Source organism: Nelumbo lutea, chromosome 4 (genome assembly GCF_056320005.1).
Source record: "Nelumbo lutea isolate HS-2025 chromosome 4, American lotus-T2T, whole genome shotgun sequence".
NCBI lineage: Eukaryota > Viridiplantae > Streptophyta > Magnoliopsida > Proteales > Nelumbonaceae > Nelumbo > Nelumbo lutea.
Window position 1 is genome coordinate 76,908,544 of NC_142687.1, and position 13,732 is coordinate 76,922,275.

Sequence of the window (13,732 nt, forward strand, 5' to 3'; positions counted from 1 at the left end):
GCGCCCTCTTGTAATAGAAAACTAATTAACTATTGACTTATTGAGCACTTCAATACTGCCTTCTTTCTTCTCTCCTTCCCTCCCCGTGCTTCCTCTGCTTTACTAAGTTCGGTTTGGATGGCGTTTATCGCTGTTTTCGTTTCTGCGACCAAGCTCGCCGGATTATTGTTCACATTCACTGTCGCTACGAACGCTTTCTCCTATTCACGGTATCGGAGGAAAAATTTAAGACCGTTCAAGTCACCTCTCGACGAATCGTCTGACGTTCTTGCCGATTTCAATGTTAATCCGAGCAACGGTAACTGAAGGCTTAAACTAATTTCCATTTCAATTAAGTAGAGAAAAAGTGTCTTCATTTCTGTTTTGGATGAAAATTTTTGGAACTATTAGTATTGATTATTTGGGTTTTCATCTTGCCAAGAATGTGTTAATTTCTCGGGAAGCCTGAGTTGAACTTGGATTCTTGCTTTTTTATCGATATCTTTTCCTCATTTTGAGACTCGTTTTATTTCTATTTTGGTTGTTCTTAGGAGGTGAGGTAGCTTTATAATTGTTCAGAGCAGTTCTTCCGCAACTGAAAATGAAATATTGGAATTTCGAAATCTCTCCCACAGTCGGTTTAAAACTTAGACAGGTAGGATAAATTTTGGGAATGACTTTAGTATGTAGAATTGCTTAAGGACTAAGGAACTAAAGCCTCGAATTATATTCTAGAAAGAAAACTGAATCTCCACCAATAAACTTGTACTTGCTACTTTGTTCATGTATGCAGCCTAGTGCACCAACCTGATTTGACAGGACTGTAAGTAGAAAATGCAAGAATTACCAAAACCCAAAACCTGGTAATCCATTTGGCCGTTGTAGACATTTATGACTTGCGGTTCCCTTTTTCTGAACTTTGTCTTGAATATAGAATCTTTTCTTCGTAGACTGTATCTCGGATATTGACTTGGTGGAGAATTTGGGTTTGAACAAGGACCAAGAGCACTAATTGTTCCTCTGTTTTCACACAATTTGTGACAAATCTGTTGTCTGAATCTTTGTAGAGGACGAAAATGAGTTCTTCTTTGGATTGGCGACGGCACCAGCTCATGTTGAGGATAGGCTAAATGATGCTTGGTTGCAGTTCGCAGAGGGCCACCCCCATGACAAGTTGGAACCTACACATAAACTGCAACTAGCAGACGGATTAATGGCTTCTGCTACTGCTGATGGCAGCTCTCAGCAAGCATCATCATCTGTGAAGGAGTCTGAAGGGTTAAATAAGAAGAAGAAACTTCTTAAAATAGCCATGGAGGCAATGATCAGAGGATATGAAAAGTACTCAGAAGATGAAGAAGAACTTGAAACAAGCACTGAGTGCAGCCATAATGTTGCAGCTTGGCACAATGTGCCCCACCCGTAAGCCTGATTAATATTTTGGATGGGTTTAGATTAGTTATCTTCTGGTGCAACATTGAGGTTCCTAATTAATTGAAGTTGCAATTTATGGAATTCATGGATTTCAAACTTTTTATTACTAGAGCAATTATAGTTCCTAATTTAAAGTGGGGACAAGAGAACATATTGAGTTGGTTCTTTACTTGATTTCAGGGAGGAGAGACTGAGGTTTTGGTCTGATCCTGATGTTGAATTAAATCTAGCTAGAGATACTGGTGTCAGTGTTTTTCGGATGGGAATAGATTGGACTAGGATCATGCCTGAAGAGCCAGTAAATGGGCTTAAAGAAAGTGTAAGTTTTCTTTTTTTTCTTAATTTTTCTTATTTAAATGTTTGTATGTGCCATTTGTGCAATTTGATTTCTAGAAAAATGATGATATTGGATTTTCACTTTTCAGACAGGGTTTGTCCTAATGCTATTCTTTACATGGTAGCCATCTTTGCAACTTTGTCCATATGATGAATTTTTTGTTCTACATTAATAGTTGAATATGGATTTCCCTTATCTGCACTACGTTTTGCTATAGGTTAACTATGCTGCACTTGAGCGATATAAATGGATCATTCAGAGGATTCATTCCCGTGGAATGAAGGTTATGCTGACTTTGTTCCATCACTCACTACCACCATGGGCTGGAGAATATGGGGGATGGAAGATAGAAAAAACTGTTAATTATTTCATGGATTTTACAAGGTTTTGTTGCTTCCCCTAATGAGCTATTTTTTATTAATTTCACATTTTATGCAGGTTATTGCAATATTGCATCATCTTTCTTGACCATCTTTTGTGTTTTAAAAAATAAGCAGTACATCTAGACATGTTAAAGAGCATGTTGATGCATTGTCTTAGCAATAGCTATCCTTTCATTACACTTTCCCCAAATCAACTGGAATGATTTTTGCCAACCAGGGTTTGATATGGGGAAATTGGAGCAAGAGAATGAATTCAAGATACTTATCAGAGATTGCTTGATTGACCTGATGCACACTTCATCCTCAAAATGGTTAGTTAGCTTCATTTTTGTGGAATTTCCATGGAGAACGTATGCTAAACACATTTTGGGCCACCAAACTCTTCTTCTTGGCATTCAGCACATGAATGATTAAGTATAAGGAGGGCTCTTTGCAACTAATCAAGTTCTTTCCAATATTCTAATCGTATAGGTCCTTCTTATCGGTTATTCTTAATCAACTTGGCCAAGTTAATTCAACTTGACATAGCTTTTAAGTCTTTGCCTTAAAATATTTCCAAGTTTAGTAAAAGGGAGAGTAAGGACAAGAGTGAGTGAATGAATCTTACACGGTACTTTAATATCTCCAAAGAAACATGAAAATGGAAGGAAGGTCCCATTCTGATTGTGTACTCTCATTCTTGAATTTCAGTTTTGTCTTTCTGTAACAGCCTAGTTGGTGACAGCAGATCCCCCTTCCCCTACAGAGCTCGTTTGGAAAAATATGGCACCCTGTAAGGTTGACCTTTTTGTATAGCTGGCTGCGCTGGACAAGTGCCCATCTAAGGTGAATCTTCCTAGGATAGGGACTGCACTGGATAGTACCCTGTGCCCTTTTGTGAGCAGTGGTCTGAAAGTTCCAACCTTTACTGCATCATTACTAGGAGAGTTTGGCAGCATTACTTGCATAGTATACATCTCGTAGAATGTCAGATGGAGTCTGTGATGGTTGCTCAATGGGTGGATTTTAAGGGCCTGTTCGTTTCCTCTTAACTATTATCAATTAATAGGAATCTTTTAACTTTAAGAGAAAAATGGTTGTTCGTTTCCTCTTATCTCTTATCTCTTAAAAGTGCAGTCATACAACTTTTTATTTTCCAATGATACCCCCAAAAAGACAAACAAAAACTCTCATATATGGGGTCAAAATGGATATTTTGATGATTTTCAGAATTCAAAATTCAGAACATCATTCTCTATATTCAGAGTTCAGAGGAAAGAAAAGTTCACCAATACCAATGTACCTCTTATGTAATTATTGCACTTTCAGATGTCAGATTTCAGAGCAAACGAACATGCCCTAAATGACATGAGTAGAAGAGGCAAATTATGTTTGTCTGTGGCTCCTTTAGCTGTCATTTGGGCTGTTTGATTAGAAAGGAACAACAGGGTGTTTCAGTCTTAGGAACACCTTGTTGAATATGTTATTAATTCCTCTTTTGATTTTATCGGGGCTTGGTTGAAAAGTGATAGCTTAATTTGTGGGTAATTCCAGCCATTTGTTTTTGGTTGTGGACTTTCTTTGGGAATTCTTAGCTGCGCTGGGGCTTTCTGTACTGAATCTCATTGTAAAAGAGGCTGTAAATATTTTTTTTGTTAGTGAATATAATCATCATCATCATCCATGCCTTATCCCAACTATATGGGGTCGGTTACATGAATCCTGTTTCGCTAATCTGTTCTATTTAAAGCCATATCCATTGTTAAATTACTAGTGCTTAAATCATTTTTTACTACTTCTACCCATGTCCTTTTTTCGTCTACCTCGAGCTCTTCTAGCCTCTTCAATGTGTAACAAATCGCTTCTTTTAACTAATGCAGTTGGTGGTCTTCTATGTGTGTGCCCAAATAATCTTAGTCTACACACACACACACACACACACTCTCTCTCTCTCATTTTATTACCTATTGGAGCTACACTCCTAGGTTGCTACGGATAACCTCATTCCTGGTCTTACCCTTTCTACCTTTTCCACTCATTTATTTTAGCATTCACATTACCCTTTCTACCTTTTCCACTCACATGTTCATTTTCTGAACATGTTTCTGGACTACTCAACTCTCTACTCCATACAACATAGCTGGCCTTACAACTGTTTTATAGAATTTTCCTTTTAATCTAAGTGGTATTGGCCTACCACATAAAAGTCCATGTGCACCCCTCCCTTTTGCCCATCCTGTTCTAATACTTTGGGTGGCATCCTCCTCAATCTCTCCCTTGTTATGAATTATTGAATCAAGGTATTGGAAGTGGTCACATTGAGTTATCTCTTGGTCTCCAATCCTAAACATATCTTGATTTATACTCCTATTATTATTAAATTTACATGTCATATACTCTTTTTTTTTTTATCATTGAATGATAAGATTTATTAAATCATAGCCAAAGAGAGTACAATTTAGGGATAGGCACGAGATGTCATGTACTCTGTTTTGGTCCTACTTATTTTAAAACCTCTTGTTTCAAATGCATTTGCCCATAAGCTTAAGTTTGCATTTAATCCTTCATTAGTTTCATCAATTAAAACAATGTCATCAGCAAAACATGCATTGTGGAACTTCCTCCTCAATACATTTAGTCAATTCATTTATGATTAGTGCAAATAGATAAGGGCTAAGTGCTGAACTTTGGTGAAGACCCACAGTAACTGTAAAATTTGAAGTCTCTCCCACTGGTTTTCTAACATTGGTTGTTGCCCCCTCATACATTATCCTTAATTAGGTCTATATATCTATTTTGAACCCCTTTATTTTCTAAGACCCACCATATTATCTCTCTAGGAACTCTATACTACTTTACCTGTTTTTTGATAGATTTATACTACTTTACCTTTCCAAAAAAATGTTTTTTGCTTATTTCTTATTCCTTTATTGTAATTAATTTGTGGTCAGTTATGTGAACTCATCAAATTTTAATGCTTTTGCTTTGTGCAGACTTGTTGTTGACAGTGTGTCAGAGCTGGTTGACTACTGGATAACTTTTAATGAGCCTCATGTCTTTTGCATGCTGACTTATTGTGCTGGGGCTTGGCCTGGTGGTAATCCTGATATGCTAGAGGTTGCAACTTCTGCTCTGCCAACTGGTGTCTTTAAACAAGCAATGGACTGGATGGCTGTTGCACATGCAAAGGCCTATGATTATATCCAGAGACAAAGGTTTTTCCTTTCTGCATGTGGATCATTTTTTACTTTTTTGAATATAAACTATATTTCTTAAAAAAAGGAATTATGTCAAAGTTTAAATTAACTAAAGAGGCACTGGAAGGGGGGGGGAGTAATTCTAAGTTGTTCTATTTCTTTGCAAGGAAAGGTATGATTAGACATCTTTTATACCCTTTTCTTTATCAACTCTAAGTTGTCCAACGATTGCAATGGGAAGGCACACAAATTTTCCACTGAAGATCTCCTAGAATAGGAGCCCCTCAAATAGTGGGCCATCTATAACCCACATTCATAACAGTCAACTTATATTTCATGTTAAAGTATTCTACATCCTTCCACTGTTCAGCTAATAGGTCATATTTACTGAAACATTTCTTCTATTGGCAGCAAAGCCTCTTCAAAAGTAATTGTTGGAGTAGCACATCATGTCTCATTCATGCGACCATATGGTCTTTTTGATGTCGCTGCTGTTTCAATAGCAAACTCCTTGACCCTTTTTCCATTCATTGATAGTATCTGTGACAAGCTGGATTTCATAGGCATAAACTACTATGGGCAGGTTTCACTTCTCCCACTTAAAAACAATTGTTATCAAAATGTTTCCTGTATTTATACAGACTTGGTTCAAACTCCTGATGTAGTGTTTTCCTGGCAGGAAGTGGTTTGTGGTGCTGGGCTAAAACTTGTAGAGAATGATGAATATAGTGAATCTGGACGCGGTGTCTACCCTGATGGCTTGTTTAGGATGCTTCTTCAGTTTCATGAGAGATACAAACACCTAAAATTACCTTTCATCATAACTGAAAATGGACTCTCTGATGGGACAGACGTGATCAGAAGGCCTTATATTGTAGAGCATTTGCTGGCTGTATATGCTGCAATGATCATGGTGTCCACTCTGAACTTTTGGATCCTCTGGAAAGTGGATAAATCCTCCTTGTGTACTAACTGGATTCTAAATTACCTCCATTCTTTAGGGTGTTCCAGTGCTTGGTTACCTGTTCTGGACTATTTCAGATAATTGGGAGTGGGCTGATGGATATGGTCCAAAGTTTGGACTAGTAGCAGTTGACCGGGCCAATAATCTTGCACGTATTCCACGCCCTTCATACTATTTGTTTTCTAAGGTAACAATTTCAGTTAAACACGAATGAATTTGTCTTTTTTTCCCTTTTTTATCTATTCTTTTATCATTCTCTCTGTGTTTGCTAATAATTCATGATCTTACTTTCAGGTGGTGACAACGGGTAAAGTTACAAGGCAAGATAGAATGCGTGCATGGAGTGAGCTCCAAAGAGCTACTAAAGAGAAGAGAACAAGGCCATTTTACCGGAAGGTTGACAAACATAGTCTAATGTACGCAGGTAACATATGAAGCTCAAGTTGCCTTGGTACATTGATTACTTGCAATTACCTTTTCTTAGTTTCTAGACATGAACTAGAATCTACAGTGAAGATATTCATCTACCATTTCCCATGCTAAATAATAGGTTGCTTTGCAAAGACGAGCATTGGAGCAATACTCATTAAGAAGTCAGAAACATTGTACACAAAGAAATCCATTAAAAAAATCCCAACGTACTGTTGGCTTGTTGAAAGTCTAATCAGCAAAACAATTCAAAAAGCAGGAATGAGAAATTCATGGAAGTAGGATACTGAGTCCATTTAGTGACCGAGGCCTAGGTTCACTATTGTTTTAAATGAAAATGAACCACCATTGAATTTAGTCTACCATAAGAGTTCCCTTTTGTATGGAAGCATGATAGGGGAATTGATGACACCACAAGAAAATAGAAAAAAACAAATTAGATAGAAAATAAATAAATGTTACAAAACACAAGGATTCATGTGGTTCAGCCAGTGTTTTAAAAGTTAAAGGCGCAAAAAAAGCGCAAGGGCCATTTGTGCCTGAGGTGCAAGGCAAGGTGTGCACATTTTTAAAGCAAGGCGCAAAAATGCAAAAAAAAAAATCTAAAAAATTCCAAAAATGTGTGTAAATTACGTTCTTGCTGTATGGATTCGTACCTTAGGTGCAAAGTGAGGTGCATGCATTTTTCTAGTAACCATATGGATTCATGGTGTACACTTTATTATACAGTTCTTGCTAGCAACCATTCCATAACACGAACCTCCCTGTTTTTCTAGATAATATGTTTATAAATTACGTTGATGTGTTGCTTGGATCATCTGCTGGATTTTTCTCCGCATATACAGCATCTTAGCTGATATTATTTCAATGTATAGAAATTACAGCTTTTAAGTATTTTCTGGTTTCAAAATACCCATTCTTTACCTCTAGTTGAATTTACTCTTCTTTTAATAGGGGGCCTTGATAAACCCATATGGCGACCTTATATCCAACGAGATTGGAGGTTTGGGCATTATGAGATGGATGGTCTACAGGACTCAATGAGCCGGTTATCGAGATTTATTCTCCGACCTTTCTTTCTGAAATGGAGGATAAGACCTGAAGCTAATGATGCTGATTTGGTTCTTCAGCCACTTGAAGTTAGCCTCTGAGACCACATTTATACGTTAAGCTATTTCATCCGAAGCTAAGTGTTCTTCTAAAATTTGTCGGCCATCTGCATTTGTCGTTACAGTTTTTATTTTTTCAAGGCTCAATACGTGGTGCCTCAAACCCTAAAAATTTCCTAGTATTGCATGTCCAGAAATATGTTGCTTCTATAGCCCAAAATGGGGGAGTGTAATCAAACTTAGCAGCTCATTGTCAGTGAGTGGTCATGATTTAGGAACTCATGCAACTCCAATGTATTATATACCCTCACACTGTTGTATTATTGACAGTCAATTATGGAAGGTATATGAAGAATGAACCATCACGCAAAATTTGCATGTGGATGTTGAAGGAGAAGGGGGCTTTAGGTCTGTAAAAGTATTGTATAGTGTGCTATTAACTCACTATACGATCACCATGAAAAGATTCAGCAATTTGGGTTTTAATTATTGGATCCATATTCAGTGTTTAGTCTGATTTTGTACCAGGTTTCCGTATTCGGATTTCGTCCTCACAAAACAGCCCTCACACGTATGGGTGTCAAAGGATTGGTTTTGGGGTTGACCAGTCCAAAGCAAAATCAAGTTGGACGGATTGGATGAACCAATAAGATATATTGAATCGGTTCAATCCAGTCCAAAGTATTTATTGAATTGGATTGGACCTTGTCCATCCGTGATGGATTTATTATCGACCAGAGTCCGGATTTCCTGCCCATGACAATTCTGCTCACGTTTATCGCAGTCACACGTAGATCAAATCAATATTTGAAGATAAAAATATGGGTGTCAATTAAACAAGTTTCGGTTGGAACCAATCTAAATTAAAACCAATTTGAACAGATTGAATGGTCCAGATGTTGAGTTGGATTGATCCAAAATGGTTCAAAAGTATTCATTGGATTGGACCTGATCCATCTATAATGGGCTCATATTGGATTGAATCCAATCCAATTGATAACTCTATACATGCATTGGGAATATATATACATACATATATATATATATATGCTTCAAACTCTCTTCTTAATTTTCTGTTTTTTTGAATTTTTTATTTTTTTAATTCTACATAATTATCCATTAAACCAATGAGGAAATCACATATGCTTAACTATTTCTAACAACCATAAAGAAAGAGGGATTTGCTTTTCTAATGTTTAGTTAAGTGGCACCACTTTCCCTGACTTCCTCCTAAATTGTCTCTAATTCCTATTTATCTCTTAAATTATCTCTAATTCCTATTTATCAATCTCTTAAATTATCTTTAATTTAGTAGAAATATTCTCTCCTAAACTATCTCTAATTCCTATTTATCCTCTCCCCTACTTTTTGTCTATATCTATCTAAAGAAAGTTTCAATTAAAAAAAATTCAAAACTATTTAAATAATATAACGAAATTATATACTAAATTTAAAATATTTATTCAAAACACAAAAAAATAATAGATTTAATAGTATTCATATTATCAATAATTCAATATTTTTACAAAATTCATCATGAAATTATGTAGTAACAATATAAATTATAATAAAAATTTAACATTAAAAAATAAAACATTATTTAAATATTTCAATAACTAAAAATCTTAAATAAAAAACATTAAAATTAGCTAAATAATATAACAAAATATTTACTATTACATAATAGCATTAAAATAAATAAAACTCAAATAACGAAAATTTTTAAATATTTTACATATTATTTAAATATTTAAATAACAAAATATTTAACATGACAAAATTTTAAATAGTTAAAATAACGAAATTATGTAATAAATTAAAAAAATTCTTAAAAGTAGAAAAATAATTATAATAGAATTCATAATAATTTAATATTTTACAAAATTAATAACAAATTATGTAATAATAGTACAATTATAATTTTATGGATTATTAAATTCAATAAATAATTAACATTTTAAGAATTTAAATAACAATATTATTTCAGTAACTAAATAATATTGTAAATAACTAATTTCACTTATATCAATCAATAATTATAGAAAGTATCTATCAACAAAATTATATTTATCAGTAATAATTTTACAATAATAGTGTATATTCATTATATATTTATATACTATAATTAATATTTATTTTATTTTCAGTAATTATTATTTTTTTTATAAATATGCTTTCAATAATTATTTATAAACGTATTTTTATTTTTATTATTTAACAAAACATTATCAATATTTATTGGAGATTAAACAATTATTTAACAAAAAATTATCAATAATTATTGGAGATTAAACAATTATTATTTAACTTTTGAAATTTAATTTATTGTATTTTTGTTATAAATTTATTTTTAGTAATTATATATTTTTTATAATTTATAGATTAATACTTATTAGGGATTAAACTATTATTTAAGATTATACTATTATTGACTAATTTAGTATATTTTTAGTATTTATTATATTTTTGTAATTATTGTTTTTTATTATATATCTATTATATTTTCATTATAAACTTATTTTCAATGATTGTGTGCGCTTGCTATAAATTTTCAATAATTATTAGAGATTAAACTATTGTTATTTATTAGAGATTAGACTATAAATTTAGTTGAAATTAGGAGTGTTTAATGATTGGTTTAGTTCAGTTGCAGGTTGCTTTACTAACCAAATCGATTTCGTCAAATCTGTAGTTTGTCACTCAAAACCAATTGACCATTAGCGAAAACCCACCAACTTGGGTTGTATCAATTTGGGTCTATATTCAGTTTAGTTTGTTTGTTCAAAAGATTTAAACTTAAAAATTAGCTTTAAATTTAATAAATTATAATTATATTATTAAAAATAAATTACAAAAATTAAGTCTACAATATAAAATATTTTAGATTAAAAAATATGGGAATTTACCTACTTTCCCAATATTAAAAGTTTAAATTTAAAATATAAAATACTAATATATATTTATTAAACTAAATTTGACTTGAAATACTAGAAAACTGACCAACTTGGGTTGTGTTTGATCTAATTGTTTATTAAAAAGTTAAAATATAAAATAACTATATACTCTTATGTATTTCTATTGTTTAACTTTCGCTTAACAAAACACGGGTCCTTGTCACCATGCCTCTCCTTGCTCCATTATCCCCACCCTGCATTCTCTTTGACCTTCTCTCCTCTCCCCTTCCCACCACTCCCATTAAGCCATGTCACCCAATTACCTAAAAATATTCCTATAATCTCTCTCCTATATAAGGTATCTCATTTAAACCAACAGGAAAGTATCATGTTGCCTCGCTCCCTAATCATTTCATAAAATGCATCCCCCCTAGTCTATATCCACTCTCTCATTTAAAATATTCATATTAATTAATAAATAGTTAAATACGGTTAATATTTAATCCCACCCATATTCAATGAGTATTAAATAGTGTTATTACCAAAAGTTAATAAATACGATTAGTATATTACCAAAAGTTAATAAATATTGTTATTAATTAACTAATTAACAACATTTTATAGAAATTTAACTCTTTAACTAATTTCTATAAAATTGAGATAGAAAATTTAACTCTTTATCAAAAAGTATAAAAATTTAGTTATTGTTATTATTATAATTAATAACCAAATACAAATGGAGGAACAAAATATTATAATGTTAGAAAATAAAATTCTTAATTAATTTATATTGGTAAATAAAAGATAAATTAGTGTAATTTTGTTAATAAACAACCAAATAAAAAAATATGTTTAATAACAATTAAAAATAGTTTCAATAAATCCCCATAGTTACACAAATGTAATAAAATTTTCAAAAATTTCCATAAAACTACATTTTTGTAAAATAACATTTTTGAAATTAAAAGATAGAAAATATTTGAAAGTTTATTTAAAATGCATTAAATAATTATTGAAAATTATTAGAATATTTTGGAAATTTTAGGAAAATTTATTATATTTGATAGATTTTGGAAAACCATTGAAAAATTACATAATTTTCATTGCAAATTATTGAAAATTATTAAAGATAAATGATTACGGGAATGGAAAACCATTTAAAGAGAATAAATTAGTATAATTCTGTAAGTAAACCATTTAAAAATAAAATAAATTATTTAATAAAAATTTAAATAAGTTCGAATAATTTTTCAAAATTACATAAGTACAATAATTTTCAATAAAATTACATTTTTGAATATTAAAGACAATTTAGTGTACTTTTATAAATTTACCATGTGATTGATACTCAATATATCCTTTTGATCATTTCTATCACCAAATTGAATATTGTGTTGATGGGGATGGCATTTTCAAAAAGGATCAAACCATATGGTTAAACCAGAAAAATTGGGAATCAGACACCATTTCACCTCAAATCCGCTTTTTGTCCAAAAACCGTTAATTTGGTCAGCGAACCGCTGACCTGGGCGGTCGAATCGTCAACCTGAACAATATTATTTGCCTGCTTTTGTTTTTTCTAATTTTTTTTATTTTTTTGTTAGAGTGGGTCATTCGTTCGACCCCAGAATGGTTCCCTATTCAATCCAATTTTAGAAACCTTGGACGAGGAGTGGGTGCCATGCCTTCAGCTTGGCTTGGTGTGCGGCATGGCCTGGCCCATGGACTAGCCCGACCCACGGCACGACACGGGCCTATGCGGGCTCAAGCTGTGGAACGTGCCGAACTGACCCTCCCAAATTATCCTAGAAAAGGGAGGCACAGCCCGGAATGCCTCATGGGCCAGCACGCACGACTCGCACTTTGTGTGGGCAACATGCGGGTTGTGTCGTGCCGACCCAACACGACCCAATTTACACCTCTATTTGAACCTACCCAATACTGGGGATAGGGCAAGGAAATTCGAGGATTCTCCATTCTTGGTGAGGAGTGGGGTGCCTTGACCCTGAACTTGCCCAACATTAAGGAGTTGTTACCTTGCCTTGAACCCACGTGACACTGGGGACGGGGCGGGGATGGGGTAGAGTGTCTTGACTATGGGACAAGGAAAGGAATGGGGTGCCCTGCCCTGAACCCACCCCATTGTCATTTCTATATAATTGTTAATTACTAGTTGAATTAATAAAAATGTTAACTTTTATAATTATTTTTATTTATTTAAAATTAATTAAAATTTCATTTAAAAATAATAAAAAGAATAAAAAATATTAAAGTTACTACAAATTATTAATAAAACTAAATTTATTAAAAAATATTTGTTTATATTCAATTAATAATAATTATTTTTTATAAATCAACATTAAAGGAAAAATAAAATTATTAAATCTTTCAGATTATCCCGTCCATGGGTCCCTGCTAGTAAAAACAAATAAGTAGGGAGATTGTTAACCTATATGTGTGGCTCACTAACCATATACAAAGTAATTGTATTTATCTCAAACTAACTCCTGTACATTGTTATCTATTTCCATTGTATATCTTCTTATCCTATGTTTTTCCATATGTTTTTTGCATTCTACAAAGCTACGACAACTATTCTATAAATAATAATGATTAACACAGTCAATGCAATGTTATATTTTGATCTATCAATTACCTCTTTTATGGTATCAGAACTCTGGTCGTGAGGAAACTCTCTCCTCCCTCATCATGGCTATCTCCAATGAATCCAATCAAACTAGCACTACTCAAAGTCTCAAACTTAGGCCCTTGTTTCAACTCCCATCAACCTCTACTCGAATGCAACCTAATTAATTTCTGTCAAATTTGATCGTCACAACTACCCTTTGTAGCGATCTCTTCTTGTGCCCATACTGGAAGGACATGAACTAATGGGATATGTTGATGGTACTGTGAAACCACCCCAGAAGTACCTTGCTTCATCAACCTCTACCACAACAGCAGAGCATATTGAGAATCCATCATACAAGACCTGGCATGTTCAAGATCAACTGTTGTTGAGCTGGA

General features: G+C 33.2%; 1 protein-coding gene across 1 annotated transcript; it reads left to right on the forward strand.

Moving 5' to 3' along the window:
* On the forward strand, window positions 1-8,183 carry SFR2 (Glycosyl hydrolase superfamily protein). The gene is made up of 10 exons (XM_088941353.1): window positions 1-298; window positions 1,047-1,401; window positions 1,594-1,732; window positions 1,968-2,134; window positions 5,106-5,327; window positions 5,721-5,892; window positions 5,989-6,222; window positions 6,311-6,460; window positions 6,568-6,697; window positions 7,657-8,183. The coding sequence occupies exons 1-10, from the start codon at window positions 118-120 to the stop codon at window positions 7,851-7,853; spliced, it is 1,947 nt and encodes a 648-aa protein (XP_088797479.1). The 5' UTR covers window positions 1-117; the 3' UTR covers window positions 7,854-8,183.
* The last annotated feature ends 5,549 nt before the right edge of the window (window positions 8,184-13,732 follow it).

What these genes read in the sequence shown, in the direction of transcription:
- SFR2 (XM_088941353.1), top strand. Translation starts at nt 118, where the DNA reads ATGGCGTTTATCGCTGTTTTCGTTTCTGCGACCAAGCTCGCCGGATTA. An exon ending in TGGCACAATGTGCCCCACCC is followed by an intron (nt 1,402 to 1,593) that starts GTAAGCCTGATT and finishes ACTTGATTTCAG; the next exon opens with GGAGGAGAGACTGAGGTTTT. An exon ending in GCATAAACTACTATGGGCAG is followed by an intron (nt 5,893 to 5,988) that starts GTTTCACTTCTC and finishes TTTTCCTGGCAG; the next exon opens with GAAGTGGTTTGTGGTGCTGG.